Source organism: Selaginella moellendorffii, unplaced genomic scaffold, assembly GCF_000143415.4.
Source record: "Selaginella moellendorffii unplaced genomic scaffold, v1.0 SELMOscaffold_49, whole genome shotgun sequence".
Taxonomy (NCBI): domain Eukaryota; kingdom Viridiplantae; phylum Streptophyta; class Lycopodiopsida; order Selaginellales; family Selaginellaceae; genus Selaginella; species Selaginella moellendorffii.
In genome coordinates, this window is record NW_003314310.1 from 691,087 (window position 1) to 717,978 (window position 26,892).

At 48.3% G+C, this 26,892-nt stretch overlaps 8 protein-coding genes across 12 annotated transcripts; 4 read left to right on the forward strand and 4 right to left on the reverse strand.

Moving 5' to 3' along the window:
• Window positions 1-203: 203 nt before the first annotated feature.
• Window positions 204-6,794, reverse strand: LOC9647964 (WD repeat-containing protein 62). Its single transcript, XM_024686596.1, has 23 exons — window positions 6,635-6,794; window positions 6,355-6,576; window positions 6,175-6,283; window positions 5,764-6,120; window positions 5,653-5,708; window positions 5,357-5,603; window positions 5,245-5,300; window positions 4,937-5,186; window positions 4,711-4,880; window positions 4,434-4,561; window positions 4,275-4,376; window positions 4,084-4,222; window positions 3,947-4,033; window positions 3,740-3,901; window positions 3,319-3,687; window positions 3,070-3,269; window positions 2,563-3,016; window positions 2,344-2,511; window positions 1,979-2,294; window positions 1,621-1,929; window positions 1,215-1,563; window positions 924-1,162; window positions 204-670 (listed from the first exon to the last, which is right to left on the reverse strand). Exons 1-21 carry the CDS (start codon window positions 6,680-6,682, stop codon window positions 1,394-1,396), a joined length of 4,119 nt encoding a protein of 1,372 aa, XP_024542364.1. The 5' UTR covers window positions 6,683-6,794; the 3' UTR covers window positions 204-670; window positions 924-1,162; window positions 1,215-1,393.
• A 147-nt stretch (window positions 6,795-6,941) lies between these two features.
• On the forward strand, window positions 6,942-7,536 carry LOC112350400. Its single transcript, XM_024686543.1, has 3 exons — window positions 6,942-7,136; window positions 7,194-7,252; window positions 7,350-7,536. Exons 1-3 carry the CDS (start codon window positions 6,962-6,964, stop codon window positions 7,470-7,472), a joined length of 357 nt encoding a protein of 118 aa, XP_024542311.1. The 5' UTR covers window positions 6,942-6,961; the 3' UTR covers window positions 7,473-7,536.
• On the forward strand, window positions 7,534-9,326 carry LOC9647965 (serine/arginine-rich SC35-like splicing factor SCL28). Of its 2 annotated transcripts, none has more exons than XM_002981458.2 (7): window positions 7,534-7,746; window positions 7,828-7,905; window positions 8,439-8,597; window positions 8,643-8,722; window positions 8,777-8,825; window positions 8,872-9,072; window positions 9,125-9,326. In XM_002981458.2, exons 1-7 carry the CDS (start codon window positions 7,586-7,588, stop codon window positions 9,177-9,179), a joined length of 783 nt encoding a protein of 260 aa, XP_002981504.2. In that variant the 5' UTR covers window positions 7,534-7,585; the 3' UTR covers window positions 9,180-9,326. The 2 variants fall into 2 exon arrangements, with proteins under 2 accessions (XP_002981504.2, XP_024542310.1); XM_024686542.1 differs by having other exon boundaries at window positions 7,535-7,746; window positions 8,884-9,072.
• Window positions 9,327-9,436: 110 nt separating this feature from the next.
• LOC9647796 (GDSL esterase/lipase At1g71691) lies at window positions 9,437-11,102 on the forward strand. Of its 4 annotated transcripts, XR_002993754.1 has the most exons (7): window positions 9,437-9,761; window positions 9,815-9,942; window positions 9,998-10,222; window positions 10,273-10,522; window positions 10,584-10,840; window positions 10,959-10,999; window positions 11,048-11,102. XR_002993754.1 is itself a non-coding variant. In XM_024686539.1 (6 exons), exons 1-5 carry the CDS (start codon window positions 9,527-9,529, stop codon window positions 10,796-10,798), a joined length of 1,053 nt encoding a protein of 350 aa, XP_024542307.1. In that variant the 5' UTR covers window positions 9,437-9,526; the 3' UTR covers window positions 10,799-10,840; window positions 10,959-11,102. The 4 variants fall into 4 exon arrangements, 2 of the variants coding, with proteins under 2 accessions (XP_024542307.1, XP_024542308.1); XR_002993753.1 differs by having other exon boundaries at window positions 10,584-10,999; XM_024686539.1 differs by having other exon boundaries at window positions 10,959-11,102.
• LOC9647797 lies at window positions 11,081-12,586 on the reverse strand. Its single transcript, XM_002981553.2, has 2 exons — window positions 11,264-12,586; window positions 11,081-11,178 (listed from the first exon to the last, which is right to left on the reverse strand). Exons 1-2 carry the CDS (start codon window positions 12,182-12,184, stop codon window positions 11,104-11,106), a joined length of 996 nt encoding a protein of 331 aa, XP_002981599.2. The 5' UTR covers window positions 12,185-12,586; the 3' UTR covers window positions 11,081-11,103.
• Window positions 12,587-13,724: 1,138 nt separating this feature from the next.
• LOC9647966 (ribosomal L1 domain-containing protein 1) lies at window positions 13,725-16,323 on the reverse strand. The gene is made up of 2 exons (XM_002981554.2): window positions 15,376-16,323; window positions 13,725-14,087 (listed from the first exon to the last, which is right to left on the reverse strand). Exons 1-2 carry the CDS (start codon window positions 16,321-16,323, stop codon window positions 13,725-13,727), a joined length of 1,311 nt encoding a protein of 436 aa, XP_002981600.2.
• Window positions 16,324-16,377: 54 nt separating this feature from the next.
• Window positions 16,378-22,360, forward strand: LOC9647967 (probable phosphoribosylformylglycinamidine synthase, chloroplastic/mitochondrial). Its single transcript, XM_024686538.1, has 32 exons — window positions 16,378-16,448; window positions 16,506-16,558; window positions 16,622-16,716; window positions 16,785-16,880; window positions 16,939-16,986; window positions 17,044-17,170; window positions 17,225-17,415; window positions 17,463-17,561; window positions 17,619-17,687; window positions 17,736-17,843; window positions 17,896-18,008; window positions 18,057-18,183; window positions 18,233-18,352; window positions 18,410-18,481; window positions 18,534-18,599; window positions 18,650-18,739; window positions 18,790-18,846; window positions 18,894-18,947; window positions 18,996-19,184; window positions 19,237-19,323; window positions 19,382-19,473; window positions 19,531-19,633; window positions 19,686-19,841; window positions 19,896-19,985; window positions 20,032-20,085; window positions 20,129-20,200; window positions 20,252-20,515; window positions 20,568-20,657; window positions 20,705-20,767; window positions 20,826-21,008; window positions 21,056-21,607; window positions 21,662-22,360. Exons 1-32 carry the CDS (start codon window positions 16,396-16,398, stop codon window positions 22,220-22,222), a joined length of 4,194 nt encoding a protein of 1,397 aa, XP_024542306.1. The 5' UTR covers window positions 16,378-16,395; the 3' UTR covers window positions 22,223-22,360.
• An 867-nt stretch (window positions 22,361-23,227) lies between these two features.
• Window positions 23,228-25,898, reverse strand: LOC9647968 (pentatricopeptide repeat-containing protein At1g63330). Its single transcript, XM_024686469.1, has 2 exons — window positions 24,624-25,898; window positions 23,228-24,562 (listed from the first exon to the last, which is right to left on the reverse strand). The coding sequence occupies exons 1-2, from the start codon at window positions 25,818-25,820 to the stop codon at window positions 23,420-23,422; spliced, it is 2,340 nt and encodes a 779-aa protein (XP_024542237.1). The 5' UTR covers window positions 25,821-25,898; the 3' UTR covers window positions 23,228-23,419.
• Window positions 25,899-26,892: the final 994 nt, after the last annotated feature.

Genomic DNA, 26,892 nt, shown 5'->3' on the forward strand with positions numbered 1-26,892 from the left:
CCGGGGGCAAAAAAGCGGATCCCCCGTAAATAGTGAAAACGCGCGCCTTTAACTTGCCCTTCTTTTCCTTTTAACCTACCGGGTGAAAAATCGCTACCAATGGGATTGGGATTTTTGGGATTTCTCCTGTCCCTCTCCATGGTTTGTAAACATGTCTCTCTCGCTCCATGCGGAGATTCCTTTCTTCTGTACGCGATAGATTCTTTTCCAGTCCAAAAGATTCCCTCCTTGTGTTTCCTTGTTTGATTTTCTCCAGTCCAATTGACTACATCACTCGCAGAGGACAAACAAAACGCGAGGAAATTTTTGAGAGATGGAATGGAAAAAATCGAGCGTCCAGAAACACCAAACTTTCCTGACATCATCTTCCACCCAGCAGCGAGCAGCCGAGCGACGATTCCTTTGTTTTGGATTTCTTCGATCTCTCCGATTTCTCGCCTCCTTATCTTAGTAGTAGTGTCGCGCTTTGTTTAAGTTGAAAGAACGAGCGCTTCTCCTGCGGTGTCAACGCGTCACATGGACAGCCTCTTGGGCTCTTTGTCCGTGTCTCTTTCTCGGGCGAATTGATGCTCCAATCCACTGAAAGATCGTAGCTTAAGTGAGTAGCACTGCTCGTTGGAGCTCTAGTTTCTTTGCTTGATCCAAAGAGCGATTCCACGTACTTGGCTCACTGAAACGATCGCGATCAGTAAATAGCTGTTAACACTGGAAAACAACGAAGACACACAGTGGAAGCCAGAAGCAAAAAAGAAAGGAAAAGAAAGACAAGCACTTGGAGCACGACGAGCGGGGCACACACACAAACGCCATGGAAGGCAAGTATAGAAATGGAAAAATCAGTCTTTCCTTGCAGAAAAAAGCCTGTAACCGTCTGCCATGCATCTCGTACACAAAACCAGGACTCACGAGTTTGGTATACTTACATTTCATTCTTAGTCTTGCACGATATTGAAAGTGTATGCGCACGAAATCATCCTGTGCGAAAAGTTGGAGTCCGTGGCAAGAACTTCGAGCGCATATCACTCGGGGATGTCTTTCACATTTGTTATCTCCGAAAGAAGCTTCTCCACCAACCTGTGAAGCGTGAGAAAAAACAAAGTCTCGTCTATACCTCTCGTTAGTTTTTCGTTGCTGAGGTGAAAAATGTGGTCCCATATCGAATCTGCCAAGTCAGTCAAGGTTGGAGCAAGAAATTATCGAAAAAGGTGATTTACCTGGAGTGTACTTCCTGAAGACGCTGTGGCCTGCGAAAAGAAGAAAACGAAACTGATAAGTTACGAACTACCTCTACGGTTTCCTCGAAGAACAGAAACAGAACAAGACAATCAGTTTCGGTTAACGTCGACTCAGCAGTTCGATGGTACTACCGAACTTACAGGCTAGAATCTATGTTTCACTTGGTTTCAGTGCCCAATCCCTTCTGCACCAACGCCAGTACTTGGTGTGCTAAATTCTCCGAGAACCTGGTTGAATAACGCTCTAAAAGGCCTTCTATGTCAACTGAAGAACGAGCTACATCAGAAGCACCAAGTGAAGCAGCAGTGTTTGGCCTTGATAAAAGCCCTGGAACGAAACAAAAGCCGCACGTAAAGCATAGAAATGCAGTACAAGAGCACTCACCGTTGTCTGAGGTTGGAGTATCGGCTGCTCTTTCACTAGTGGCTGTCAAAATACCGCGAGTAGATAGCTGGTTTGCAAGGTTCTGAATCTTCTGCAAAGCGTCAGGGAGTACGCTTTGATAAGACTGAGTAAGTCTTGCCGCCAAGTCCAAGTTCGAAACGCCAAAGTTGTCCACCGGAAACTCTTGCAGCTCGGAAAACAGGCTTGTCGCTCGCTCAGCAGCCCGTTCCAGATCTTCCAAAGCAGCAACATATTCACACTCTGGTCGTGGTAGGCATCCGCCAAATTCGGGTACCGCTTCCATCATTTCTGAGAAATTAAGCATTAGAAAAACTGTTTTGTGAAGCTGACATCTTACTCTGTGGACTCGTGCACATATCAGCCAAGTTTCCAGGAGATGAAGGAGCGGACTCAATAGTGGATGCAGTTCCGCAAGAGACATCCTCAGCTTCAACCATAGGTCTCTTGGGTGCATCTAATGGACGCATTTTATAATCATCTGGTTGTGTTGTTTCTTCTGGTTCGTAGTTGTTACTGCTCAAGTGCTTAGTTGGAGTGCTTTGGTTAGTGGTATCTTCCAAAGGCCTCTTCTCCGCTTTGCCACCTTCGCACACAGCCATCCCGAGATTTACTAAACGTTCACGCATGCGTTGAACCTCCGAAGCCATTTTATCCTGATAACATGACTTTTTTCAGCAACATCTATCAGGGATACTAGCATACCTGACGCTCTTGAAGCTTCAGACGCTCACGCTCAGCTGCCAATAAGCAACCTGGGTTACTAGTGACGTCATCGTCCTCTAATAGAGCATCCTGATTTTGTACAATAGGTGTTCTAGTTGTCCGAGCAAAAAACCGTGCAGATAGACTACTTCGAGTTGAAGAGTTAGCCTGCCATAAGCGTATTAAGACGAGTAAAAATGAGCTTTCCACATTTTCTACCTTGGCAGCCGATGTGAGCTTGTCGAAATGAGCACTGAAAAGATCCCTGCGTGGACTAGAATTTTCGTCCCAGCCATCAGTGTCGTCGCCAGGAGAGACATTACAGTCCATTGGCGAGCTACTGCAGTTTTTAACTTCATCTCTCCCACTGTCTATGCCGACAATCTGGTCGCCGGCATTTTTCCCATTGTCCAAAGCATGGTTGCCACCATCTTTTCTGGGCGTGGACATAACTGTTTCTTCAAAAGTGCCCAGTCCTCCGCATTTCGGACCTTCATATTCCGGAAGGCATACAACTAAACCATCTTCCTGTTCTTCCGCACTCGAAGCAAAAGTTGTTGTAATGACTCTAGAACCAAAATGGTGAGCTGCCTCATCTCCGTGACCTGTATCTGGCAAAAAGTCCATTTCATCAAAAAAGACAGTGTGCACAGTTTTCCACTGCGTCTCCTTCCTACAAAATAAGTGAAGTTAGAATGTTTTGGTAAACGAAAAGCTCATATATACCTTGGCGGGTCTCTAGGACTAGACATGGGGCTCCCATCAGTTTGTGAATTTAATGAGCTTTCTGGCGTGCTGTCTTGATTTGTTACGCTATTTTCCACTGAAAATCGTCTGCGGGCACCAAATCCGCTCACATGAATGGTTGCAGGAGGCGTTTCTTCTCCCGCCTCCGTTGCAAGCTTGTAGCCGTGATTTCCGACTCTCTGCAAAAGTTGGCCATGTTAGCTATGGAAGCACAACAAAATACAGCACCTCGACCCATCGTGACTCTGCAGATTGAGCATTTTCTTCTGGATTATCCGCAGTGGTTCTTTTTGAGCTTTCACTGTTCTCTTCCTCCACCTTCGACTGCGCCCAAGATGGCAGCTTTGAGACGCTGAATTTAAAAGAAGGTTCCTCGTTTGTTGCAAGTGCTGGATTTTCCTGAGCTGAATCCACGAGGGACAACCTGATCAATGATGTTTTGCTTGTTCTCAAGCGACCTATCTGTGACCGCTTCAGTGCAGACTTCAAATATCTTGGCGGCGGTTGAGCTTCTGCTTGAGAGATCAATTTTCTTCTCATAGTCCGAGACATGATTGGAGGAAGCTTCCAGATGAAAATGCAGCTGTCACCACTGACCTGAAATCAATCTCCCAATAGAAAGAAATATTAAGAAACACGAAACACTTACTGAAATCAAATGCTTGCAGTCGGGTAGCCAAGACATGCCAGTAATTACTTCAGCATGTCCCGATGCATGCGTTAGTAATTCGCCGCTTGCAAAATCATAAAGCCTTATACACTTATCCGAGTGCGAACATAGTACAAAGGTGCCGCTAGGGTCAACTCTAACCTGAAAGAAAACATGAGCCAGGACCAACTTGAAATTATGCATTACCTTGATTGGTTCACCGAAGTCGGATTCAGGTTTAATATTTCTCACTGGTTTTCCAGTAGTCAGATTCAGAATGTTCACTTTCTTGTCCTGAAGCAGCTAAATATCAGAAACGAGTATACAAAATTGATATGTAACACCTGTTCCGCCGTGACCACGAACTTCTCATTGGGATGTAAATCCATGTCGTATATCGTACCACGCAGAGCAACTTCTTGATGATAGCGCGAACTTCTTGTGCAACCGTCCTTCGATTCAATGTGACGGAAAACAACTGATCTGAAAAAAAAAAACAGATAATAAATATGCACAAAACATCTTAAGCAGTTACTTATCGGCGCTGCAGCTAAGTAATCTTGTCCCTCCACAAGCAAACTTTACTCCAGTGATAGACGCGGAATGATCATCCAAAGTTTCTATGACTTCAAAATTTCTGTCATAAAAAATACTTATCATTTTAATATACTGAAAGAAAACTTACTTAACTCACCGATTAACGTCGTACATGTGAACTAAACGGTCTCTTCCTCCAGATGCTAGAAGCGGCATTTGTTCTTCCGATCTTGTTTGAAATCCAGCACTGAAACTTAACGACAAAATTTCGGCGTCATGTGCTTCCTGCTCGGATCCACCATGATGTTCACAATGAAACCTATAGGGTAAGCCATCATCAGCCATTATAGGAAGTACTCTACATCAAGCAGACAAAAGGAATCAACTAAGAATACATTCTCTAACAGAAAACCATAACAAATATTCAAAAGTACCTGGAATGAAACCATTTCAAAAGTCATCAGGTCGTAGACACGGAGGTTGCCGGAGCGGTCTCCTGACGCCAAATACTTCCCATCGGCGCTCACGCTTATAGCTCGAAATCCTTGAGAAGAATCCTGAGAATCAACATCCTGCTCAGAAGGCCTTAAGATGTCCTTCACATCTGCAAGGAGAAACGTGCTAGATTTAAAACTGCTAAAGCTCGCAAACAATGCTTACCAGTGTATAGAACTCCAAGAATGTCTTTGCAATAAACATTTGCTGATTTTGAAGCAACTGCCTGAGATACGTCCTTATCCGGGCCAACATTCCACAAACGAATACTCCCATCCGCTGAGCATGTCGCGAAGCATTCACCGCCTACGACATTTTCCTTGCCAGCATTTGACTTGAGAGCGTGAAACTGAGGAACGGAGGTGACATCCCAAATGCAACTCGCGTGACCGAGGAACGTCCGACATCGAGAAATCTAGTAGGAAGCTCGCGTTAGAACTTCTGCATCGGGCTCTCAACTATTATTGTCTGACCTTAGAAAAATCGCGGACGTCCCATACGTAGAGACTATGATCTCCATAGACAACAGCTGCATCAATCATCACGTTAGAAAAGTACCGACCATGAATCCATCTCCATCAGTACCAATTCTGTCACCACTGGCAATGAAAGAGCAGGCGACAGCGTCCGGAAAATTGATGCCATGCACACGGCCTACTGAGAGAGCAGTGCACATGTTGGAGTCTGTAAGCCCATGATATCCATATGGTGCCGGCCGTGGAAGTGTAGCAGCATATGCAAGAGTCCCAAGCGCGAACAATCTCACGATTCCATCGCTACAGGCGCAAGCTACATGTGTTTCCGACACAGCCAAGTCAAAGCCACGGCGAACCTGTCAAATAATCTTAGACCCACAGCAGAATATAAAGCATTGGAAAAACCTTGAGATCGACCCACTTCTCGACAGCTATTCCCAAGTGTAGAAGACACAAGATACCTGTACAAGATGTGGTCAGAACAGAGAACAACTTCGACGTCCAAGAGGTACAGACCTGCATTTGTCAGGACGTATATGGGATGTATATTAGCAGACTGCGCCGCTGGATCTTTCGACGATGAGATCGACACGAAGGAACCATCCTTCTGGCTACCCAGGTTGATAGCTTTGCCTTCGAGTGTGGAGCCGTTTGCAGCCGTCGGGCGAGCTCGTCCGCCTTGTACTACTGACCATTGCCGGAGATGCTTGATACCAGCTGTTATGAAGAAGCTCCCGTCGGACGCATAGTGGACCGATGATACAGGAGATGAGACTGTACTCGTTCGAGTTTTAGAAAGCAGTGTCCCGCTTCTCCATTCCCAGAGACAGAGAAATCCGTCGTGTGGAACTCCAACAGATACAATGTGCCTCCCTGTGGAGACATAAGTAAGCCTAGATTGTCATGCTGAGAAAAATGCATGCGTACCATTGGGAGAAAACTCGACACAAGAAATCCCAATCTTGTGGGTTTTGAGCTCGATCATGCATTGTCCACTGATAGAATCCCAGATAATTACAGCAGGTTGGTGCCCCGACTGAAAGGAAGAAGTTAATGAGACATTAAGAGCTTCTAAGTTAAAAAAAAATCCAGTGAGTGAATGAATACCTCTCCAGCAGCGACGAGTTTTCCCCCGTGGTAAGAGTAGGCGACGCATGACACTGCCTTTGGAGTCCTGTTGGCGATCAAAAACCGCGACTGCGTGTTCGTCTTGGGGTTGTAGATCACGACCACGCATCCAGCAATGTAGGCGACCTCGCCAGTAGCTGCATTGGTCGCTAGACCGCTCGCATTCGTCACAGTCAGTCCAATGACTCGCTCCAGCTCGATCTGCCAGCGAAATATTGAGACAACACAAGAAATCTCTCAGCTGGAAAGCAAGCCCTACCCTGCCATTGGCGTCTGTCTTCTTGATCTTCCGCCGGAGCAGCCTCATTCCCGGAAGAACTAATCCAGTGCTGAGCGACCAAGGCGAAAGATCTCAAGGCGAGCTTGGCGAGATCATAGAGCACCAATGGCAATGCCCTAGCACGCCGCTGAGCAAAGAAACCAGAGAGGAGGGAAGTAGGGCTATTTCAAAATGAATGAACATTACGGTGGACATTCCGAAATTTCGGGATCTTTCCATAACGGTATCCATGAAATCCAACGGCGGAGCACGCATTCCGCTAGCTAGAACCGACGGCTGTGGGAGTTTGAGTTAGGGTTTATAGCGATGGAGGGAGGAAGCACGCGCATGGGCAGCAGATCCTCGACGCGGCACGGCCCCGGATCGGTAGTGTTTCAGGGCCCGGTGAGGAAATGGCGCAAGTCCTGGGCACCGATCGTCACTACCTCGGCGACGCATGCGAGCTCCAGGGTCCTGCTCTACAAATGGAGCCCGATCTCAGGTTTCTTGCCCCAATTTCCTTGCGGACTGAGCTGGATCGTGTGTGATTGACGCGCAGTGAGCAAAGACGATGCCGCGGAGGAGCAGCTAAACTCTCCAGCAATTCGATTTGTTCCTGTGAGTTCTTCTACTCGCATTCCATGCATTTGGAAATCTCTTCCATGGCTGCTGCTACTGCATAGATCATCGCTAAAACCAGTGAGAATGTGTCCAGGTCTCCGTGATCCTCGCAAGAAAAATGGAAGAAGAGAAGCAAGAACGAGAACAAGAGCTGGAAGAAGACGATGACGCTGGCGGCCAAGCCGATATGGACGAAGACAAAGATATATCCTCCTAGTTTTAAAGGATGTATGTACATAGTTTTTGAGACTAGATAAGGGGCGAATATCCTCCTTCTCTCTTGTTTGAGTACTAGGGTTTTTAGTGTTTCTCGGGGTTTTCTCGAGCGCAATGGGGCGCAGCCGGAGCCGGAGCTACAGCCCAAGAAGCCGCAGCCCTGGGCCGCGGCGACGGAGGTATGCCGATGATCCTCCAATGCGGCGCGGCGATCGCGAGTGGCGCCGCTCTCCTCCTTGCAGCTTGCTCGTCCGAAACATCCCGCGCGAGGCCAGGTGAGGGATTTTTCGAAGGGATTTCGATAGATTGCGAGGGGTTTCGATGGGAATGGATGACGGATGGAATCTTTTTTCCAGGCCCGAAGAAGTTCGTGTGCCATTCGAGAAGTTTGGGCCTGTCAAGGACGTCTATCTCCCGAAAGATTATTATTCCGGGTACGTGACGAGTTCTTTAGTTATTTCCTCTTCGTTGTCTCGTAGTTGGAAGTCCCTTTTCTTCTTCTTTCTTTCGCTGGTTTCCTTCATTTTTATTTTTTTTTCAAATCTCAATGTTCCCTCCCATTCTCCCTCCCTGTATTGCAATGCCGGCGTAATAAGTCTGCGAGTGTGCTACAGGATTGAAGAGAAGTGGCTGATAAGAGAGTTTTGGTAGAAGTTTTGCATTTGACGTTGGATCCAAGACCCTGAGGCTTAGAAGTTCTCTGAAGTATGCCAAAGTTTCCTATGAGCCTGTGTGCATTGAAGATTGATGATGGGTGATACCTTTCCTCCTTCCAAGATTGAAGACAGTTGCAATGATCGCCTATATTGTAAGGTATGGTCACAAGACAATCTTGTGCAGGCCTTATGATAGGTGAGTCTTTGCATAACGTGTGATATTGTTTGCAACCTTTTCAATCTTTTATTTTTTGGTGTGATTAACTCCTTGTGGTGTACTGACGCTTGCTTGTGGATAATGTGGGTTACAGGGAACCTCGTGGTTTTGGTTTTGTCCAGTTCATAGAGCCGGGCGATGCAGCTGACGCTAAGTTTAATATGGATCACCAGTTGTTAGGCGGACGAGAAATTACTGTTGTTTTCGCCGAGGAAAACAGAAAAAAACCGTCTGAGATGCGGATAAAGACAAGGTGCGCCTCGTGAAAGTATAAAGTCTTAAACTTTTTTTCTTTCAGTCGGAGTGGGAGCTGGAGCTCTGGTCGTTATGGTGGAGGTTATCGCAGAAGCCCGCCTAGATCTCCTCGGCGTTACAGATGTGAGTGAACATTATGATCCTCATTTTGTAGCTGAGCTTTCTTGTTTGATGTAGCTCGCTCGAGGTCTCGGTCGCCTCGGCCTCGAAGGTATCACTCGTCCAGGTAAACGTTCAAATCCAGACTTCCTGATATGGATTTGAGATTGTAGTTTGTACCTTAGGGATGCTCACGAACGATACGGAAGGTCCCCGAGCCCTCACCACCACCACCACCAGAACAATATCCGTTCTCCCTCGCCCAGGAGAGAAACGCGGTCTCGGCATCGGCCATCACCGGGAATCTCTGACCGTGGTCCAAGTCCTAGTCCACAAGGCAACGGGCATGGTTCTCGAAGGTCCTTAAGTCGAAGGTACACTGAGCTTTCTTTCTTTAGTTTGCTGAAGCCATATCTTATTTGGCAGCCCGTCCCCGGTTATGGCTGCAAGACGGTACTCACGCTCTTTTTCAAGGGACTAATGCGAGGGCTCAACTACACGGCACCTTTATGTACTATTTGTGGCAGCACCACACGGGATTTACTTTGGCTTGGTGATTTTTATTGATATTCTTGTCTTAGACTGATTTTGGATGTAATTTCTTCTCAGGAAAGAGTATTTTCCAACCTGTCTGCGAGCATTTGAAATGATGGCCTGTGCGCGCATTTATGCACCGGGAACGATGTCACGATTCCATTTATTCTTGACAGGCCTTATCAACAACACTGGCAAAGCAGCCTGGGACGTACTTTGTGGAGCTACAACGCGCTAGAGCTAGTGCGCCTGAGCATTTAAACCCGCAGCTAGGCCTCACTGAGGAGAACAAAAATGTGTCCAAGGTTGGCTACGTTTCTTGCACTGCTTCTTCCCGCTTTTGTTCGTTCTGGTTTTACTGCCGAAGTTCCTGCCTTGTTTGCATTCGGTGACTCCTTGGCAGATGTCGGCAACAACAACTACCTTGTCACTCTTGCGAAAGCGAACTTTCCACCTTATGGAAGAGAATTTGACACCGGAAAACCAACTGGGAGATTCACCAACGGAAGGAATCAAATCGACTTTCTTGGTATGTTTTTGTGACTTTAGATGCTGGACTGATGTTTCCTTGTCTGGATACAGCGGCAAGGTTGGGATTGCCATTGCTGCCAGCGTTCATGGATCCGTCCACTAAAGGACTTGCGATGCTCAGCGGGGTCAACTTCGCTTCTGCTGGGTCTGGGATCCTCGATATAACGAATATCAATGTTGTAAGTCTTCTATATTCGAGCCTAGAACATTGCTAGATCACGGTAGTTTGTCCAGGGCCAGCTGATTCAGATCACCGAGCAAGTGCAAAACTTTGCGAAAGTAAAGGAAGAACTGGTTTCCATGGTTGGCTCAGCCAATGCAACCGAGATGCTATCCAGGTCTCTCTTTTGCATTTTCACAGGGAACAACGACTATACAATGACATACCCGTTAACTGGAGCTGTTTCCAATCTGAGATTTCAGAACACACTCCTTTCCAAGCTGCTGGAGCAAACCAGAGTGAGTGTTTTTTCTTCTCTTCTGTGATTTCTCTGACACTCGAGCCTCAGGAACTTTACAACTTGGGAGCACGAAAGTTTGTGATCGCTGGGGTTGGAGCGATGGGTTGTGTTCCTGCGCAGCTCGCCAGGTATGGCAGGAGCTCGTGCGTCCACTTCCTGAACAATCCCGTGATGAAGTACAACCGTGCTCTTCATCGTGCGCTCACCGCTCTCAACCACGAGCTGCCAGAGGCTCACATCGTCTACTCGGACCTGTACTACCAGATGATGTCCATCGTCCAAGATCCCGCTCCATTCGGTGAGTCACAGAGTTCCCAATTTTTTTCCCTAACGAAGAAAAGGTGGAACTTTTCTTACAGGAATAAAAAACGTGAACGATGCTTGCTGCGGTGTGTTTAAGCAGATACAAAGCTGTGTTCCTGGGGTCCCCGTTTGTAATGACGCCTCCGAATACTACTTCTGGGACGCCTATCATCCGTCGAGCCGAACTTGTGAATTCCTGGTGGAGATGCTCTACGACAAGGGGCCACCTTACAACTTCCCATTCAGCGTCGAAACACTGGTTCGCATCTAGCTGCATTCTTTCATACGTTTGGTCGATCAAGAACCGAAAATCGTAAGACTTTTCCCTTTCATTTTGTCTCTCTTTTTGTGTGGCCCACCAGCCACTAAGGCAATTGCTGTGATGGCTTCCTTTTTGGCTATGTCAATTGGGAGTTTCATTGGACCAGCAGCTTTAGAAGTTGGAGGTTCCTTTTTGACTCGATTATTTCTGGTACGGTCGATATTTATATATTCTCATGTTTGTATACTCTATTTGCAGAACCCGATCTACAAAGTTCGCAAAACTCTATTGAAAAAAGAACGATCCGATCGAAGCTACTTCTTCTTTGACCCGAAAACATCATTAAGTGCTGTCTGCGAGCTCAAGGATGCTCTGAGCAGTTCCAGGACCTGGCAAGAGAAAGAAAATGGAGATGAGAATCAGTAAAGCAGGCGGACGGAAGGTTATAAAACACAAGCAGAGGAAGAAACGTACCTCTGGAACTCCCACACAGACTTGGCAACTTTGTAAGTCCTTCAGGCTGTCAAGCTTGAGCTTGCTGAGAAGGATGACCCCGGTGATGGACGAGAGCGGCAAAATCTCGAGGCTGTCGGTGATGATGAAGGTCCTGTTCTTCCTCACGTAGCCAACCTTGTCCTTTCGCCGCGGTGTACCAGCAGCAACCGGAGTAGTCGGAGTAGCAACTGGCGATGGCGGATACGAGGCCTTGGGCTGGATGAGCTCCAGCTTGTGACTCATCGCAAACTTGCAAACGGGACAGATCTGGCCGGGAAGATCGATGACAAATCTCAAGCAGCCGTGGTTACAACACTTGTAGTAGACAATGCTTCTCTTTGGAGTGGTGCCACCACCGCCGCCGCCGCCACCTTCAATTCCAGCAGCAAAGCTCGGCTTGAGAAGATCGATGCTCAACTCGGGGCTTTCTAGCGGCTTTGGAGAGACGAGCGGCTCCTTGTCGACGTAGAACAGCGACTCGTCCAGATCCAGGAGGCTGCTGTAGATGTTAGCGATGCCACCGCTGGGCTTGGATCCGGCGCCGTCCCTGAGCAGCTTCATGGCCGTGCCGATTGGGAGCGTGAGGAAGCTAAGCAGCAAGTCGACGAAGTCCTTGCCGGCCTCCATGTAGAGGATGAAGTTGTCGGCCTTCCGGTAGAGCAAGGTAACTTTGATCTTGCTGCTACTGACGCTGTTGGTGGTAATGCTGGATCCATAGCTGCTGCTGCTGCTGGAGCTGCAAGTGCTGCTCACTTCGAGCTTGTCGAATTGCTCCTGGAGGGACAATCTCTGCTCGGAGGAGCTGTGCCGGATCACCACTGCTCGATCCTGCTGCTGCTGCTGCTGCTGCGGCATTTCTTTTTCTCTCCGGCGTTCTTCCGTCCTGTCGGCCTTGCACATTGATTAATCGAGGAGAGCGAATGGAAAACTCGCAGCTAGTAAAAGGCCAGAGGAGACAGGGAACTAAACTTTTCGAAAAGGATCACCACCTAGCGATCCCAGTCCCGCCTAAAATTAAAGCTTTGATTCACAGTGGAGCTCAAAGCTCGACCTCTTGGCTCTCACCTTTCCTAATTTTCTTGGAAGACTAAAGGCAAAGAGTGTAGTTTTTGTAGCAGCGCAGAGGCTTTTGGAAACGCGGCATTCAAGGTTTTGACAAGGAATGCTTCCGCTTTGTACTGCGTCCTTCGTCTTCCTTCTGGTGGGCGGGCGAAGTTTCAAACGGGGAGGAAAAGATAGAAAAGTTTGACCCTCCGAAATTCCTCTCCGTCTGTCACACGTTTTTGGAATGGAGAAACTATTCTCGTTTCTTGGCCCGAGTCACGGCACTTGGCATGCTCTGTGGTTTTGTTCTTGTTTCCACAGCTGGAACGCATGATCTAGACCAGCTCTTTTTTCTTTCACAGGAATTTTCGCAGCTATAAGCACCGTCCTTTCACTCTTTGGAGAAAGGTGACGCAAGACTGACTTTGTGGGAGCGTGTAACTGATGATCTCCTTCAGGTGCTAAAGCAGCATCTACCCTTTGAGAGCATATTGTGAAAAAGCTGTAAAATTAAAATGATAACCATTTCAATTTTGATTTTTAATCTAAATATGTTTTGAAGGAAGTTCCTAAAAATAAATCTCTATCTCCTTTCTTTTTCATTGACAGAAGTCTGCAATCTGGAGCAGACGTTGATTGCAACGTCCGGCTCTACGTGTCCGGCAAGCTCTTAATGTCGTCCTTCTCTGTCTCGTACAAAACACCTCACGGACAAAATCCCTCCGGAACATGACAATCGTTTGTCCGTTTTCGACTCCATTTGCGAATGTAAAGTCCAGGATGCACCTTGAAACAGCAAGGACCACAGCACTTGCATTAAACTTTGGGGTGAAAAAGAAAGAACAGCCGCAACCTAACTGTTCGGACGAGCACCATCAAACGAAAGAGAAAACTGTTCCGGGAATTTTTTTATCGCGGAGAACAAGAGACTGAGAGGACTGTCGCTCCCGTTTGTACTTCTCAATGATAACTACGAAGGAGGTGACAGTCTCGGCCACGCCACTCGGAGATGATCAAACACTTGCAATACATGCTGAGGAGGACAAAAAAAAAACTCGCTCCATTTCTGGCCACGTCAGGGTTTAGGTTTCGACTTGAAGGGACACGATAAGCTCTGGAGAAGAGATTGAAAGGTAATAGACTCACATTCGAAGCTTGAGTTCGTTTTCAGTTACGCGCCAAACTCGTACTCGGCAATCGCGGCGCGCATTCGCAAGAAGAATGGCTGATCGAGAGGTGCACTCAAGAAGAGGCTTTGCACATCAGACATGACTGAAAACACTCGACGAGGTTGGAGCTACCGAGAATGGGTTCACTTTCCCATTCTTCGGGCTTCGAGATATGCAGCTTCATCGCCTGGAATGAAACTGTCCCTCAAGAGTTCTACCAGGTGCGATCAAATCTTCGTTGCTCCGGGTCGAACAGGCATGTACACAACGATTGCAACATGTCGAAAATGGAGGACAAGCATGCTGTTGTGACTACGGAAGGTCCAACCACATCGGATGCTCAAAACGAGCATGGTCTGCCGAACTGGGAATGCCGTGGGTGTAGCTGCTTTGCACGACGATGGTCTTGGCGGCACACAGGCATATGAGGGTAATTCCAGCGCAGCCTCAGCATCAGACACGACGGTGTTGAGGTGTATCAGTTCAGGCGGGGTAGTCACACTGTTCTCCGGTCGAAGCGCTTTGTTCTGGAAGACCGATAGCGCTCCAAAGCGAGAGGAAGTCGGGGATTGAAGCCCCTGGCTGCCCGACTACTAACAAGCAGCAATTTGCCCAGCTAATGCTGGACAATGTGAGCGAGCACACTTCCTCCATGAATCTTGAATAGTGAAATGGTCAACCAACTTAAAAATGTTTGTTTTTGACGATTTTATAGTGAATGTAGAATTTAGATTGTCAAAGTGGTATCACACAAAAGATATTAAAGATGTTTATACAACAATTTTCAATTATGAGTTTTGGAAGAATATTTCTTCTTTACTAGTTATAATACCTTTTATTTTGATCTTGCCAATTGCAAAGATGTAATAGCAGCATTGATGTATGAAATAATGTATTGTATGATAAAAGGATTGGAGTTTGTAACTCATGAGGCTTAATGTGGATAAAATTGAAGTGTTTTAGTTAAAGACTAATGTAGAAGGAAAGTTTGATTATTTATGATGCATAAATGGGTTATTTATCATTTTATTGCCAATTGAAAGAGAAATTAGAGCAATTTAATAGGAATTTGAAAAGGTATCAATTAAGACTTATTGGCAAAGGAGAAAAGAAATTCCTAGGAGTTTTACAAGTATAAAATGCTAAAGCTGAAGAAGTTAATGCTTACAATCCCTAAACTTGTATCATGAAAGAAGACACCTATCAGCTCGAAGCACTAACTTACGTGGCATTTCTTTCTTAGACAACTGGAACCCATAGCATTGTGTGCTGCAAATCTGAAGAGCCAGGTGCTGCATACATTTCCCACTGAACATTTTGGATTCTTGGAAAAAACTTCAGATTTCTGCATGTAAGGCAAATTGCACTAGACAAGTGAGGAGAGCAGGGCCATGCCAACATGCCAATAAGAGAGCAGGATCTTGCACTTGACAAGGTGAGGTTTGTGGCTGCTGAATTGCCTGATGCCTCTGCTTCTGGAATCAACAAGCACTATGGCCTTATACTCTGGAGCTCAAGGACTTTTGTCCAGGAACTAACGATGATGTTTTTTCCCTTTTCTATAGTGGGGTGTGATGTGTGACAAAATTATAACAGTCCAAATATTTTACTTAGTGGGGATCTTAGCTCTTCTGATGGTGCAACAGCCTAGCATTGGTGGCCAATTACCAACTAGTACTGAATAAGGTACTGGGTCTATGTTTAAAGTCCAATAAAAAACCAAAATAAAGGAAACAAATTATAAAGTAGCTAACGGAATGCAACTCACTTTCTTTTCAAATTGCTAAAGCGTTCATGCAGCTCAGTTGTTCTTGCAAAACATTTCCTGCTGCTAACTTTCCTGCTCAGAGATTTTTAGGGCAGACTTTCTTCTTAAACTTGCTCCTTGAGCTTCTTCTTTTTCTTGGACGAGCTCTTCCAAGAGCCCGCCGTCTTCTTCTCCATCGTCACCGGAGGAGAGGTTCTCGGAGGACTCTCAATCTTCTTCTTCACCACCAAAGGATCGAGCTTTCCAACGCCCGATGGCCTTGTCTTCTTCCCGAAATTCACGTCGATCTTGAGCGGGAAGCTCGGCTTGGACTGATAGATTGGCAGGGCAAGCGAGTCCATCGTCTTCAAGTGGAGCGCCATGATACTGTCCCATTTCTTGGGCATCAACCCCGCCACCCCGTCGATCACCGCCATCAAGTTCTCCACAATCTCCTCCCTCGTCTGTGAGATCCTGGCCACCTTGACAACGCTGCACGATCCAGTCGAGAGGAACAAGAAGGTGGAGCTGCAAACGCTCTCAAACTGGCTCTTCCACTGCCCCTTGGAGAGGTCCACTGGAATGGGGATCTTCTTCTTCTGGTAGAACGCCTTGCCGAGGGCCTTGGAGAGGAAGGGCTGGATCCTCCTGTCCACCAGGAAGAGATCATACGAGCCACAGAGCTTGCGCTTGGATTCGTGGCTCGCGAAGTCCTTCTTCATCTTGGAGAAGCCCAGCACCTTGGAAACCCTGAGACCCTCCTCCGCGATCTTCCTCTTGGCCTCCTTGCGCGGCATCCCGCGGCTTAGGTCGTTGACGATGAGGCAAACCTCCTGGCTCCCGCCCGCCTCTATCAGCGGGTGTGGGATTGGAATCCTGTGAGGGCGCACCCGGGCGCTCTCGGGGATCTTCCGGAGAGAGATTACCAGATAGAGGAGCTGATCCTCGTCCAGGAGACGAATGCGCTGCTGATCCTTGGCGCCCGCGACCCATCGCAGCAGCGCGTCCACGGCCTTGCCGATTCGATCGCTGTCCACCCTCAGCTCCACGCCGCTAGGGCCGCCGCCGCGATCCGCCATGGGAAGAACAGTATATCCTTGCAATATGCGCTCTTTGGATTAGGGTTTCGGGGGGTTTAAGCTTTGGGCGCGATGTCTTGCGGCCAGGCGCAGCTCGTCCAATCGCATTTCCAGCGCCAGCCGAGGTATTCGCTCGATCTCCTCGCCGCGGATCGTAATCTCGTGCGAAATTTGTGTTGTAGCATCGCTCCGGGGGAGAAGACGCGGAGAGCTTTTTGTCCGGCCGCTTTCTCGGGTATGGATTCCTCTCGATCGAGTTTGGAAAAGGTTCCTTCTTTCCTCTTGTGAGAATTTCTAGTTTGTTTTGCAGCTCAAAGCAAGAGCGCATTCTCGTCCGCAAGCTCTCGCATTTTTGGAGCTTTTCCTCGTGGTGTAGCCTCCAAGCAGCAGCAAGTAAGGATTTTTTCTATGAAATCTTTGGTTTGGTCTATGGCTGATGGTTTCGTTTTTTTTCCTCACAGATTGTTCTGGGAAGCGATGAAGCTCTTCCCGAAATGCTTCATTACTATCGACGCCCGTTCCTTTCATCAAATGCTACCGCTCAACTTCTCAGAAAGGTGGACATTTCTTTGCGAGTGGGAATCTGTGTTGCATGATCTTGATAGCGTCATACAGGTCCAATCTGACGTATCAGGGGAAGTTCTATCCATTGACACGGAACAGGTTATTCTTTTATATATATATGCTACAGTGTCTGGCTAATATGGTGTTACTTGAAAGTGTTATAACATATCGCTGAAGGCGCCTCTATCAGAAGCCAAGCTTAAACATCTGAAATGGCTTCTTCAAGAAACTTTTGAACCGGAGAACCTTCTCTCGACAAGTTCTCTGTCTGAGAAATCCGACAGTATGTAATTAGCGTACATTGTACTTTCCTTGCAACTAACTTTACGTTCAACAGGGGCTATACTGCTTGAATTTGGACCTCGACTCTCATTTACTACGGCCTGGTCCGCGAATGCCTTGTCAATCTTCAAGTCCTGTGATTTGCAGGAAATTGATCGTATTGAGAGATCTCGCAGATATCTATTGAATCTGAGTCCTGGCACCTCTCCTCTAGATGAGCTACAAATAAATAAGTTCAGTTCCATGGTAAGCTTGCTTTGTTTTTCTCCTTTTTAATAACTTTTCTCACTCAGGTTCACGACAGGATGACTGAAACCGTATATCCAACACCATTAAGCACATTCAAAATAAATGTGGTTCCGGAACCAATATATTTTATACCGGTCATGGAGGTGCGTTATTCTCCTTTCCACTGCACTTGTTTATATGTTCTTTCTTCTTCTTTTAAGAAAGGAAGGCTAGCTCTGGAGGAGATAAATAAATCGATGGGTCTTGCGTTTGACGAAGATGACCTTAAGGTAGTGTCTGCAAATGCTAAAGAGGTTCTGAACAGTACTGTGCTGTAGTATTACACAAAATTATTTCAAGTGGATATCAAACGGAATCCCACCAATGTGGAACTCTTTGATATTGCCCAATCGAACAGCGAACACAGCCGACACTGGTTTTTCAAGGTGTGGAAAGCATGAGTTTTCTCTGGCTTGTAACTTGCAATTATGTCTACAGGGCGAACTGGTCATTGACGGAAGGGCCATGCCAAAGTCTCTAATGGAACTTGTCGCCGATACGTTAAAAGCAAATCGGAACAACTCTGTCATTGGGTTCAAAGATAATTCGAGGTACGGTGATGTTTCTATCCTGCAAAAACCTGGCTGTAATTGAAACAGTGCCATTCGGGGATTTCGTGCTGAAGTGCTCCTTCCGTCACGTCCTGGAATTCCATGTGTTATCGTACCCGTCACAAGGGACTTATGTATCCTTTTCACTGCTGAAACTCACAACTTCCCTTGCGCGGTAAGGTACAGTTCTTTGTGCAGCTCATGGAGATTAATGTTACAAACAGGTTGCGCCTTTTCCGGGAGCCGAAACTGGTGCTGGTGGTCGTATTCGCGATACGCATGCAACTGGCATAGGTTCTCTTGTTGTTGCCTCGACAGCAGGTTACTGTGTAGGAAATCTGCAGGTTTGCATTAATTTGAGTTTGTAGCATGGAAAACTTAACATCAGCAAACGTTTTTAGCTTGAAGGAACGTTTGCTCCCTGGGAAGATTCTTCATTTGCTTATCCTCCGAACTTGGCTCCTCCTCTTCAGGTACTTCCTTCAAATGCCTTTGAGCTGACATGACGTGCACCTTTTCTTCTAGATTCTTATCGATGCGAGTAACGGAGCCTCTGATTACGGTAACAAGTTTGGGGAGCCTCTGATTCAGGTAACAATGCTACCCTTCCTTTAGCTGTTTAATGATTCCCGCTCGCTCAGGGATACACTCGTACTTTCGGCATGAGACTGCCTAATGGTGAACGGAGGGAGTGGCTCAAGCCGATAATGTTCAGTGGAGGAATTGGTCAGGTCGGTAAGACTCCATACATAATAAAAATAAACCAACTCTGTTGATGCAGATCGATGAAAAGCATTTGAAGAAAGAAGATCCAGATCTTGGCATGCTTGTTGTTAAGGTAGCTTTTATTTGTCTTTCTTTGCTTTTCCTACCTGTAACTTGTAGGTTGGCGGTCCAGCATACCGAATTGGGATGGGTGGGGGAGCTGCATCTAGCATGGTAAGGAGCTCAGCCTTACACATTACCTTAAACTATTATGTGTTCCAGGTTAGTGGCCAAAATGATGCCGAGCTAGATTTCAACGCAGTCCAGCGAGGAGATGCAGAAATGGCACAGAAACTTTACCGCGTAATTCGCACCTGTGTAGAAATGGGCGATGGTAATCCGATCGTTAGCATTCACGATCAAGGCGCTGGAGGAAACTGTAACGTTGTTAAAGAGATAATATACCCCAAGGTAAGCTCACTCATTACTTCCCAGGCGTAACTGGATTATCTGTGAATCTTAGGGAGCAACAATTGACATAAGGTCTATTGTTGTTGGTGACGAAACAATGTCAGTTTTAGAAATCTGGGGTGCCGAGTACCAAGAACAGGTAGATGTCATTTTTGTTTTCCTTTCCAGATCGACTCACGTTGTTTACATGTGTGAAGGATGCTTTATTGATTAGACCAGAAAGTGAGGCTTTACTGCAGTCTATTTGCGACAGGGAGCGTGTGTCCATGGCTGTGATAGGAAAAATCAGGTACCGTTCTCCATTTTATCACTCATTCGTATTGATAGTTTTCAAAATATGTTTTAGTGGCGAGGGAAAGATTGTTCTTATAGACAGCGCAGCCCAGAAACTAGCTGAAGCCAACAATGTCTCCCCACCTCCGCCGGCGGTTGATTTGGACCTTGAGAAGGTAGAACGTTCGATTTTTTCTTCTTGTCGTTCAGCTAGCATTCATGTCTCAGGTTCTCGGAGACATGCCACGCAAAACATTTACTTTTGATAGGAAACCAGTAACTTGTGAACCTCTAGATATTACGCCAGGAGTCTCGGTGAGGGATGCCTTGAGACGTGTGCTCAGTTTACCATCAGTGTGCTCGAAGCGTTTTCTAACGACAAAGGTTTAAATACTTTGGATAACAGCTGGTCGTCTTCTAAACATTTGCCTTGTGCAGGTTGATCGATGTGTCACCGGACTGGTAGCTCAGCAGCAAACTGTTGGACCCCTGCAGCTCCCTTTGGCGGACGTTGCAGTCATTGCTCAGGTGTCTAGTGATAATCTTGTTGGCATCTCACGTTCTGTTATTCCAGAGCCATCTTGATCTCACCGGTGCTGCTTGCGCTATTGGTGAACAACCGACCAAGGTAGATTGAAAATTCTTTACTTTTTTCTGAAGACAATTTGCAGGGACTGCTGAATCCTGCAGCCATGGCTAGGGTGGCGCTTGGAGAAGCTTTGACGAATCTTGTTTGGGCTAAGGTACTCTCATCTTGATTGTTACAACACCTTATGATGTGTATAAGTTCGCAGGTTACCGCTTTGAAGGATGTCAAAGCAAGCGGGAACTGGATGTACGCTGCAAAGCTTGATTCCGAAGGAGCAGATATGTACGATGCTGCCGTTGCTCTTCGCGACGCTATGATCGAGCTTGAGGTCGCAATAGACGGTGGAAAGGACAGCTTGTCAATGGCTGCTCAAGCAGGTGGTGAAACCGTCAAGGCACCCGGGAATCTCGTCATTAGTGCGTATGTGACTTGTCCAGACATTACACTCACCGTCACCCCTGATTTGAAGGTACTGAAATTCAGATCCCTTTCATTCAAATCCGATTACTTGCTTCTTCCAGTTGGGAGATGAAGGTGTTCTTTTGCACATTAATGTTGGGAGTGGCAAAGGTCGTCTAGGAGGTTCTGCACTGGCCCAAGCTTTTGATCAGGTCTGAGACAAACTGTGTTTTTCTTTCCTTGCTAACTTCCACTGCAGATTGGTGATACTTGCCCGGACGTTAATGCCCAATATTTAAAACGTGCCTTCAATGCGACGCAGGTGATCTTGTCATTCATCGCTTTTCTTTTTGAAACCATGTGGATTTTACTGCGGACAGGACCTTATTGGCAAGAAACTTATTTCTGCGGGACATGATATCAGCGATGGTGGAGTTATAGTTTCATTGCTAGAAATGTCTTTTGCGGGCAATTGTGGCATTGAAGTAGACATTCCCGCTTCAGAACCGGACACAGCGGCTTTCAGCGCGCTCTTTTCGGAGGAACTTGGACTTATTTATGAGGTTGGCCAAAGTATTCACGTTTTATTAACTCACTTCCTCCTGTGCAGGTTCATCGCGGCAACTTGGGCAAAGTGATTGAAGTTCTTCATAGTCACGGAGTAGTCTGTGAAGTATTGGGACGTGTGAGATCAGAGCCGACAGTAAAACTCTCCGTCAATGGTAAACTATACCTTGACGAGCCGACAGCGTCTCTGCGGGACACCTGGGAGGAGACCAGTTTTGCTTTGGAAAAGCAGCAATGCCTCGAGTCCTGCGTGAAAGCTGAGCAAGAAGGGCTGAGTTCGAGGACCACTCCACTCTGGAATCTTCCTTCACTGCCCACAAAGATCAACAAGCAAGCTCTGATGTCGACGAAAAAGCACAAGGTCGCTGTTATCCGCGAAGAAGGTAGCAACGGTGACCGGGAAATGGCAGCTATGGTTTACTGTGCGGGATTTGATCCCTGGGACGTTTCCATGTCCGACTTACGGGACGGGAAGGTTTCTCTAAGCGACTTTAGAGGGCTGGTCTTCGTCGGCGGTTTCAGCTATGGAGACGTCCTCGACTCCGCCAAAGGCTGGGCCGGAACTATACGATTCAACAAGTCTCTTCTTGACGAGGTAAAACGTTTTCTTCTCTTTCGGGAGGTCTAGCAAAGTGGTCTTGTCTTGCAGTTCCAAAAGTTTTATGATCGTCCTGACACCTTCAGCCTTGGAGTTTGCAACGGCTGCCAACTTATGGCTCTCCTGGGCTGGGTTCCCGGAGTGAAAGACGTCGGCGGCGACAAGTCACAGCCCCGGTTTGTCCACAACGAGTCGGGACGCTTCGAGTGCCGCTTTGCGTCGGTTACCATCGAGCAGTCCCCGGCCATCATGCTCAAAGGCATGGAAGGCACGACGGTGGGAATCTGGGTGGCCAACGGCGAAGGCCGCGCATTCTTCCCTCAGCCCGAGATATTGACGGAAGTTCTCGACTCCAACCTGGCCCCGCTGCGCTACTGCGACGACGCTGGAGAGGTGACCGAGCAGTATCCTTTCAACCCGAATGGATCTCCGAGAGGTGTCGCGGCCCTGTGCTCGCCGGACGGGAGGCACTTGGCGATGATGCCTCACCCGGAGAGGTGCTTCATGATGTGGCAGTTCCCATGGTACCCGAGGGAGTGGCAGATCGATCCGGCGGGGCCGAGTCCCTGGCTCAAGCTCTTCGAAAACGCTCGCAACTGGTGCCAGAACTAAAAAATATGAGGAGAAAAATTTGGAGCTGAATCTCTAGAGATAAAGCAGTCCCTGGACAGCATCAAGATCTTCACTGCGACCAGCTTGTGGCAATGTTGATTGGAAAAAAAGATGGTTTTGATAGAGTGTTAGAAGAAACATTCATCCCAAGCCTGGCGCTTCTTTCTCACTTCTTCTTTTGGGTGCTTTTCTTCTTCTGGTCTTTGCCTTGGGGCTTAGCGTTGGTCTTTTCTTGTTTCCTCGGCTGGCTAGACGGCTTTACGCTCGTCTCCAGGAAAGCGTGGACCTCCTTTCTCCGCTGCTGGATCATGGCGATCGTCCCCTTGTTAAACTCCTCCCGGAACTCGTTAAACTCCTTTCCAAAGCAGCCATCGCCAATGCAAAACAGCCTCTTGAGGAGCGGCGCCACGACATGCGCGGTGCACACGCCCTGCAACAGCGGCGCCGACTCAAACTTGCGAGCCACGGCCTCCGCCACGCTAGCACCGCATGGCGACACAAAGCTCTCGAGCAGCGAGCTCTCCTGGGCGGTGAAGTAGAGCGGGGACTTGAGCAGTCCCGCGGCGGTGGGAAGCAAGTAATCAATCCTCTCCTGGGCACCTCTTGCGTGGTCGTAGTCCACCAGGTCCGCCACAAACGCCAGGAGCTTGAAAAACACCTTCTTGCAGCCGGACGATCGGAGCTGCTGCTTGCATGCGACATGCTCCTGGTGTGAGCTGCTCCAGGACGTGTAGAGCGCCTCGAATCCGCTAGCCTGCGGATTGCCCTGGAGGAGATGCGAGCTCCACAGCGCCGGGGTCAAGGGCAGTGGCGGGCTGCTCGGAATGGCCAGCTCGTCCAGGCAAACGCCCTCTTGGTGCTGCGTCTCCACGTACTCGAGAAGCCCAGTCGGATCCAATCTCACATCGCTGATGTTGATCGAGTGTGGCGCATCTGGCTCCGAAAACACGTACCTCCACATCCTTCTCCTTCCTTTCGCCCCTCACCCTTTTCAAAAGTTTAGGGTTTATGAAGATACCAACGATAAAAGTATATCCCCTTTTCAAAGGTTTAGGGTTTGTAGCGTGGAAAGTGATGGAAATCCTGGAACGATTGTCTTTCTGGCATTGTAGGACCAAAACCAACAGGTGAACGTGGAGCTGTGGAAGGACGGTTTGCGATGTAGCCCATGCTCCTTTCCCATTATGACTTCCAAAGCTAAGAGAGCGCTCCAGCCTCGGCCTTCTCCATGGACAGCCTCTCCACGCTAGTATGAGTCTCGGACGCGTCGTCCACGAGCTGGCGAGCCTTGTCCACCTTTCCAAGCTTCCGGAGGCCCCTCACCACATTGATATACGTGAAGGCATCGGCCGGGAAGCCAGCGTCGGCCATTCTCTCCACAACCTCGCAAGCGTCCTCGGCTTTCCCTGCCTTGCACAGCCCGTCCACCACCATCTTGTGCATCACGAAGTCGGGCTTGCACAGGCTCGTCTTGAGCAGCTCCAGAGCCAGGTCCTCCAGACCGTTCCTCGCCAGCCCGTCCAGCAGCGAGTGATACAAGACCGTGTCCGGGAGGACGCCTCGCTTGACCATCTCCTGGAAGATGGCGTGAGCACCGGCCGCCTGGCCGCTCCTGCACAGCGCCGTGATGATGATCGTGTAGGAGAAAACGTCCGGTGTGCATTTGGCCGCGACCATCTTGGCCAGAAACGTGATGGCCTCGTCGATACGTCCTGCCTTGCAGAGGCCGTCGAGGAGGGTGTTGTAAGTCACCAGGTCCGGCGTTGATCCCCTGGCTTTCATCGTCTCCAGGTGGCTGAGAGCGTAGTCGACTTTGCCGGCTTTGCTCAGGGCGTTGAGGATGGAGGCGTCCGTGAAGGAATCTGGAAAAACTCCCTCCTTGCTCATCTCTTCCAGGAGGTCGCAGGCCCGGTCCAGCTTGCCAAGCTTGCAGAGTCCGTCGACAAGAGCGCTGTATGTCACAACGTCTGGGGACAGGCCGTAGTTGGCCATTTCGTTCACGAGCTCCTGAGCCTCGTCCAGCTGCTTGGCTTTGCAGAGGTTGTCCACCATGATGTTGTACGTTTCCAAGTTGGGAGGGCAGTAGAACTCCTTCATGCTTTTCATTCTCTGGAACAGCAGCACGCCGTCTGGGAGCCTCTTAGACTTGCACACCGCGTGGATCAGCGTGTTGAAAAGCTCGGCACTCGGCGGATGGTTGCGAGAGATCATCTCCTCGAAAGTTTTGCACGCCTCGTCTAGCATCCCGCTTCTGCATAGATGCTCAATCATTTGGCTGTACGTCGCAGCTAGCGGAGTTACTCTCTTGACCGTCCTGAACAGCTGAAATGCCTCTGGAACCTGGAAAAAAAACAAGAAAAAGATCAGTAAAAGTTCCAGAGGTGAGTTGGGTGTTTCTTACCTTGTTTCCCATGCAAAAGCAACAGACGAGGGTGTGCAATGTTGACGAGTCGATTGGAACTCCCCTCTCTGTAAGAAACGCGAAGAGCTCCAAAGCATCGGACAGTGATATCAGCTGGCCTTCCTCCACAGTCACTCTTTTGCGACCGAAGCAGCTTCCCACCATCTCGACAAGCAACTTCTGGGCCTCCTCGGCATGGCCTTTCTTGCAGAGAATCCCAATCACGGTGCTAAACGCCACAGCATCCGCCTTACTCCCCTTCGTGACCATCTTCCGGCAGCAGTCGCAAGCCTCGGCCACCCGGTTCGCCTTGCAAAGCCCGGTCACGAAGGAAGTATACGCTACAAGGTCTGGAACACAGCTCTTCTCGACCATCTCCTCCCACAGCCGGCAAGCCTCGTCCAGCCTCCCAGCCTTGCAGAGCCCGTCGAGAAGAGTGCTGTAGCTTATCACGTTTGGCTCGCAACCAGCCTTGGCCATGTACTCAAAGAGCACGAAAGCCTCGCTCATCCTCTCGCCCGAGCACAGCCCCTTGAGCAAGCTATTGAAAGTCACCACGTCCGGAACGCAGCCACCACCGGCGCTCATCGTCTTGAAAATCTCCAGAGCGTCGTCCACTCTCGACGCCTTGCAGCAGCCATCGATCACGACGCTGTAAGTTATCACGTTGAGCTTCACTCCACTCTCGCGTAGCTGGCCGAGGAGCTCCTTGGCCTTGTCCAGCTCCCCGGCCTTGCAGAGGCCGCGAAGAACAATGCTGTAGGTGAAATCGTCGGGAGGATAGCCACGCCTTTGCATCTGCTGGAACTTCTCATAGGCGAGCTGGCCAGCGTTTGCCTTGGCTAGAGCGTCGAGGAAGCAGTTATACGTGAAGACCGAGTGCTGGTATCCCTTTTGCCTGCCCAGCCAATCGAAGAGCCTCACGATCGTGGAGATCTTCCCCAAATGCCGCAAAACCTCTCCCACTACTGTGTACCTTCCAAGCATCCCATTCCATCCCCCGATCACCCGATCCAAATCGTCCTCGTCGCCGGCCTCGCGCAGCAAGCCGATGATCCTGGCCGCCACCGGCGAGCACTTTGGAGGCGAATACACTTCCCTACCAGGATTGTGAGCCGCAGCCTTGGGAATGCTCGTTCTCGATCTCACCTCGCTGCTCAAATGCCGGCTCCCAGGCGGCGCAATCCGGCGCCACATAGAGCGCTGATCATCGAGGCCCTCGATCCGAATCAAAATGCGGACGAACGAGACTGGGCATTCTCGTGTCCCTGATAGTTTGCGTTGCCCTAGAGTTTTGGCGCAAAAGCCCTAAACCCATACCAAAGAGCCCTAAAATCCGGCATTTTGGCGCCATGTATCGGCGTCAAGGAGCTTCACTCACCGCTACCCGGGTGAAGGGTCGTTAAGCTCAGTAGCGTGGTGGATTCTTGGTGGACATGTTGGTGGCCTGCTGAATTTCTATGGAAAAATTTGTGAGAGTCCACCGCGCTCGATGCTTGCACGAGATGGCTGGACAGGGATGTACTTGCAGCTCACAAGAACACGGACAGGGATTTCTTTGCATTTTCGTGCCCGACAGTATGATTTTTTATGTGTGCAAAGCGCGGTGGCGAGTTTTCGACCAGCAGGATTCAGCTTCTGGAATGTATGTTCATGGGATATGCAAAAGGTGGTGAGCCTGAGCGAGCTCTCGAGTTATTCTCGTCCATGCATGGGAAGATTGGATGGAAAATGCAGCTTGGGTTTCATTGATGAAATATCTCATTTCATGGAACATCAAGATCAAAGCACACTTTAAAAGCACACTTAAAGAATCAAAAGCATGTAAACTTGTGGAAGTCTTGCATAAACACTACAAACTCTTTCTGATTGGATGCTTCACTGGATAATACTCAAAGCACGAACTTGCTTCATCTGATAACCAAAAGCCTCCAGAGAGAAGAGTTATTCCATCCAATTTTGTTACAACCAAGCATTCAGGGTTTGGAGTAAAGATGTTTGGCCATTCTGGGAGAATTCCTAGTGCTGGCATTTATAAAGTTCCTATAAGAATTATGGAGTTCAGTAGACCTTTGGATGCATCATTTTTCCAATTATGGCCTTTATTATCATTGGATATATTAATTTCATCCAACACTTGTCTCACACATTATTTAATTATTGCTTATACTGATCACTTCTAATGATTAGACACTAAATTTCTCGTCTTTTTCTCTGTAATCTCTAACCATGTTTCTCTATTAGAACTATACCATGCCCCATTTAATGT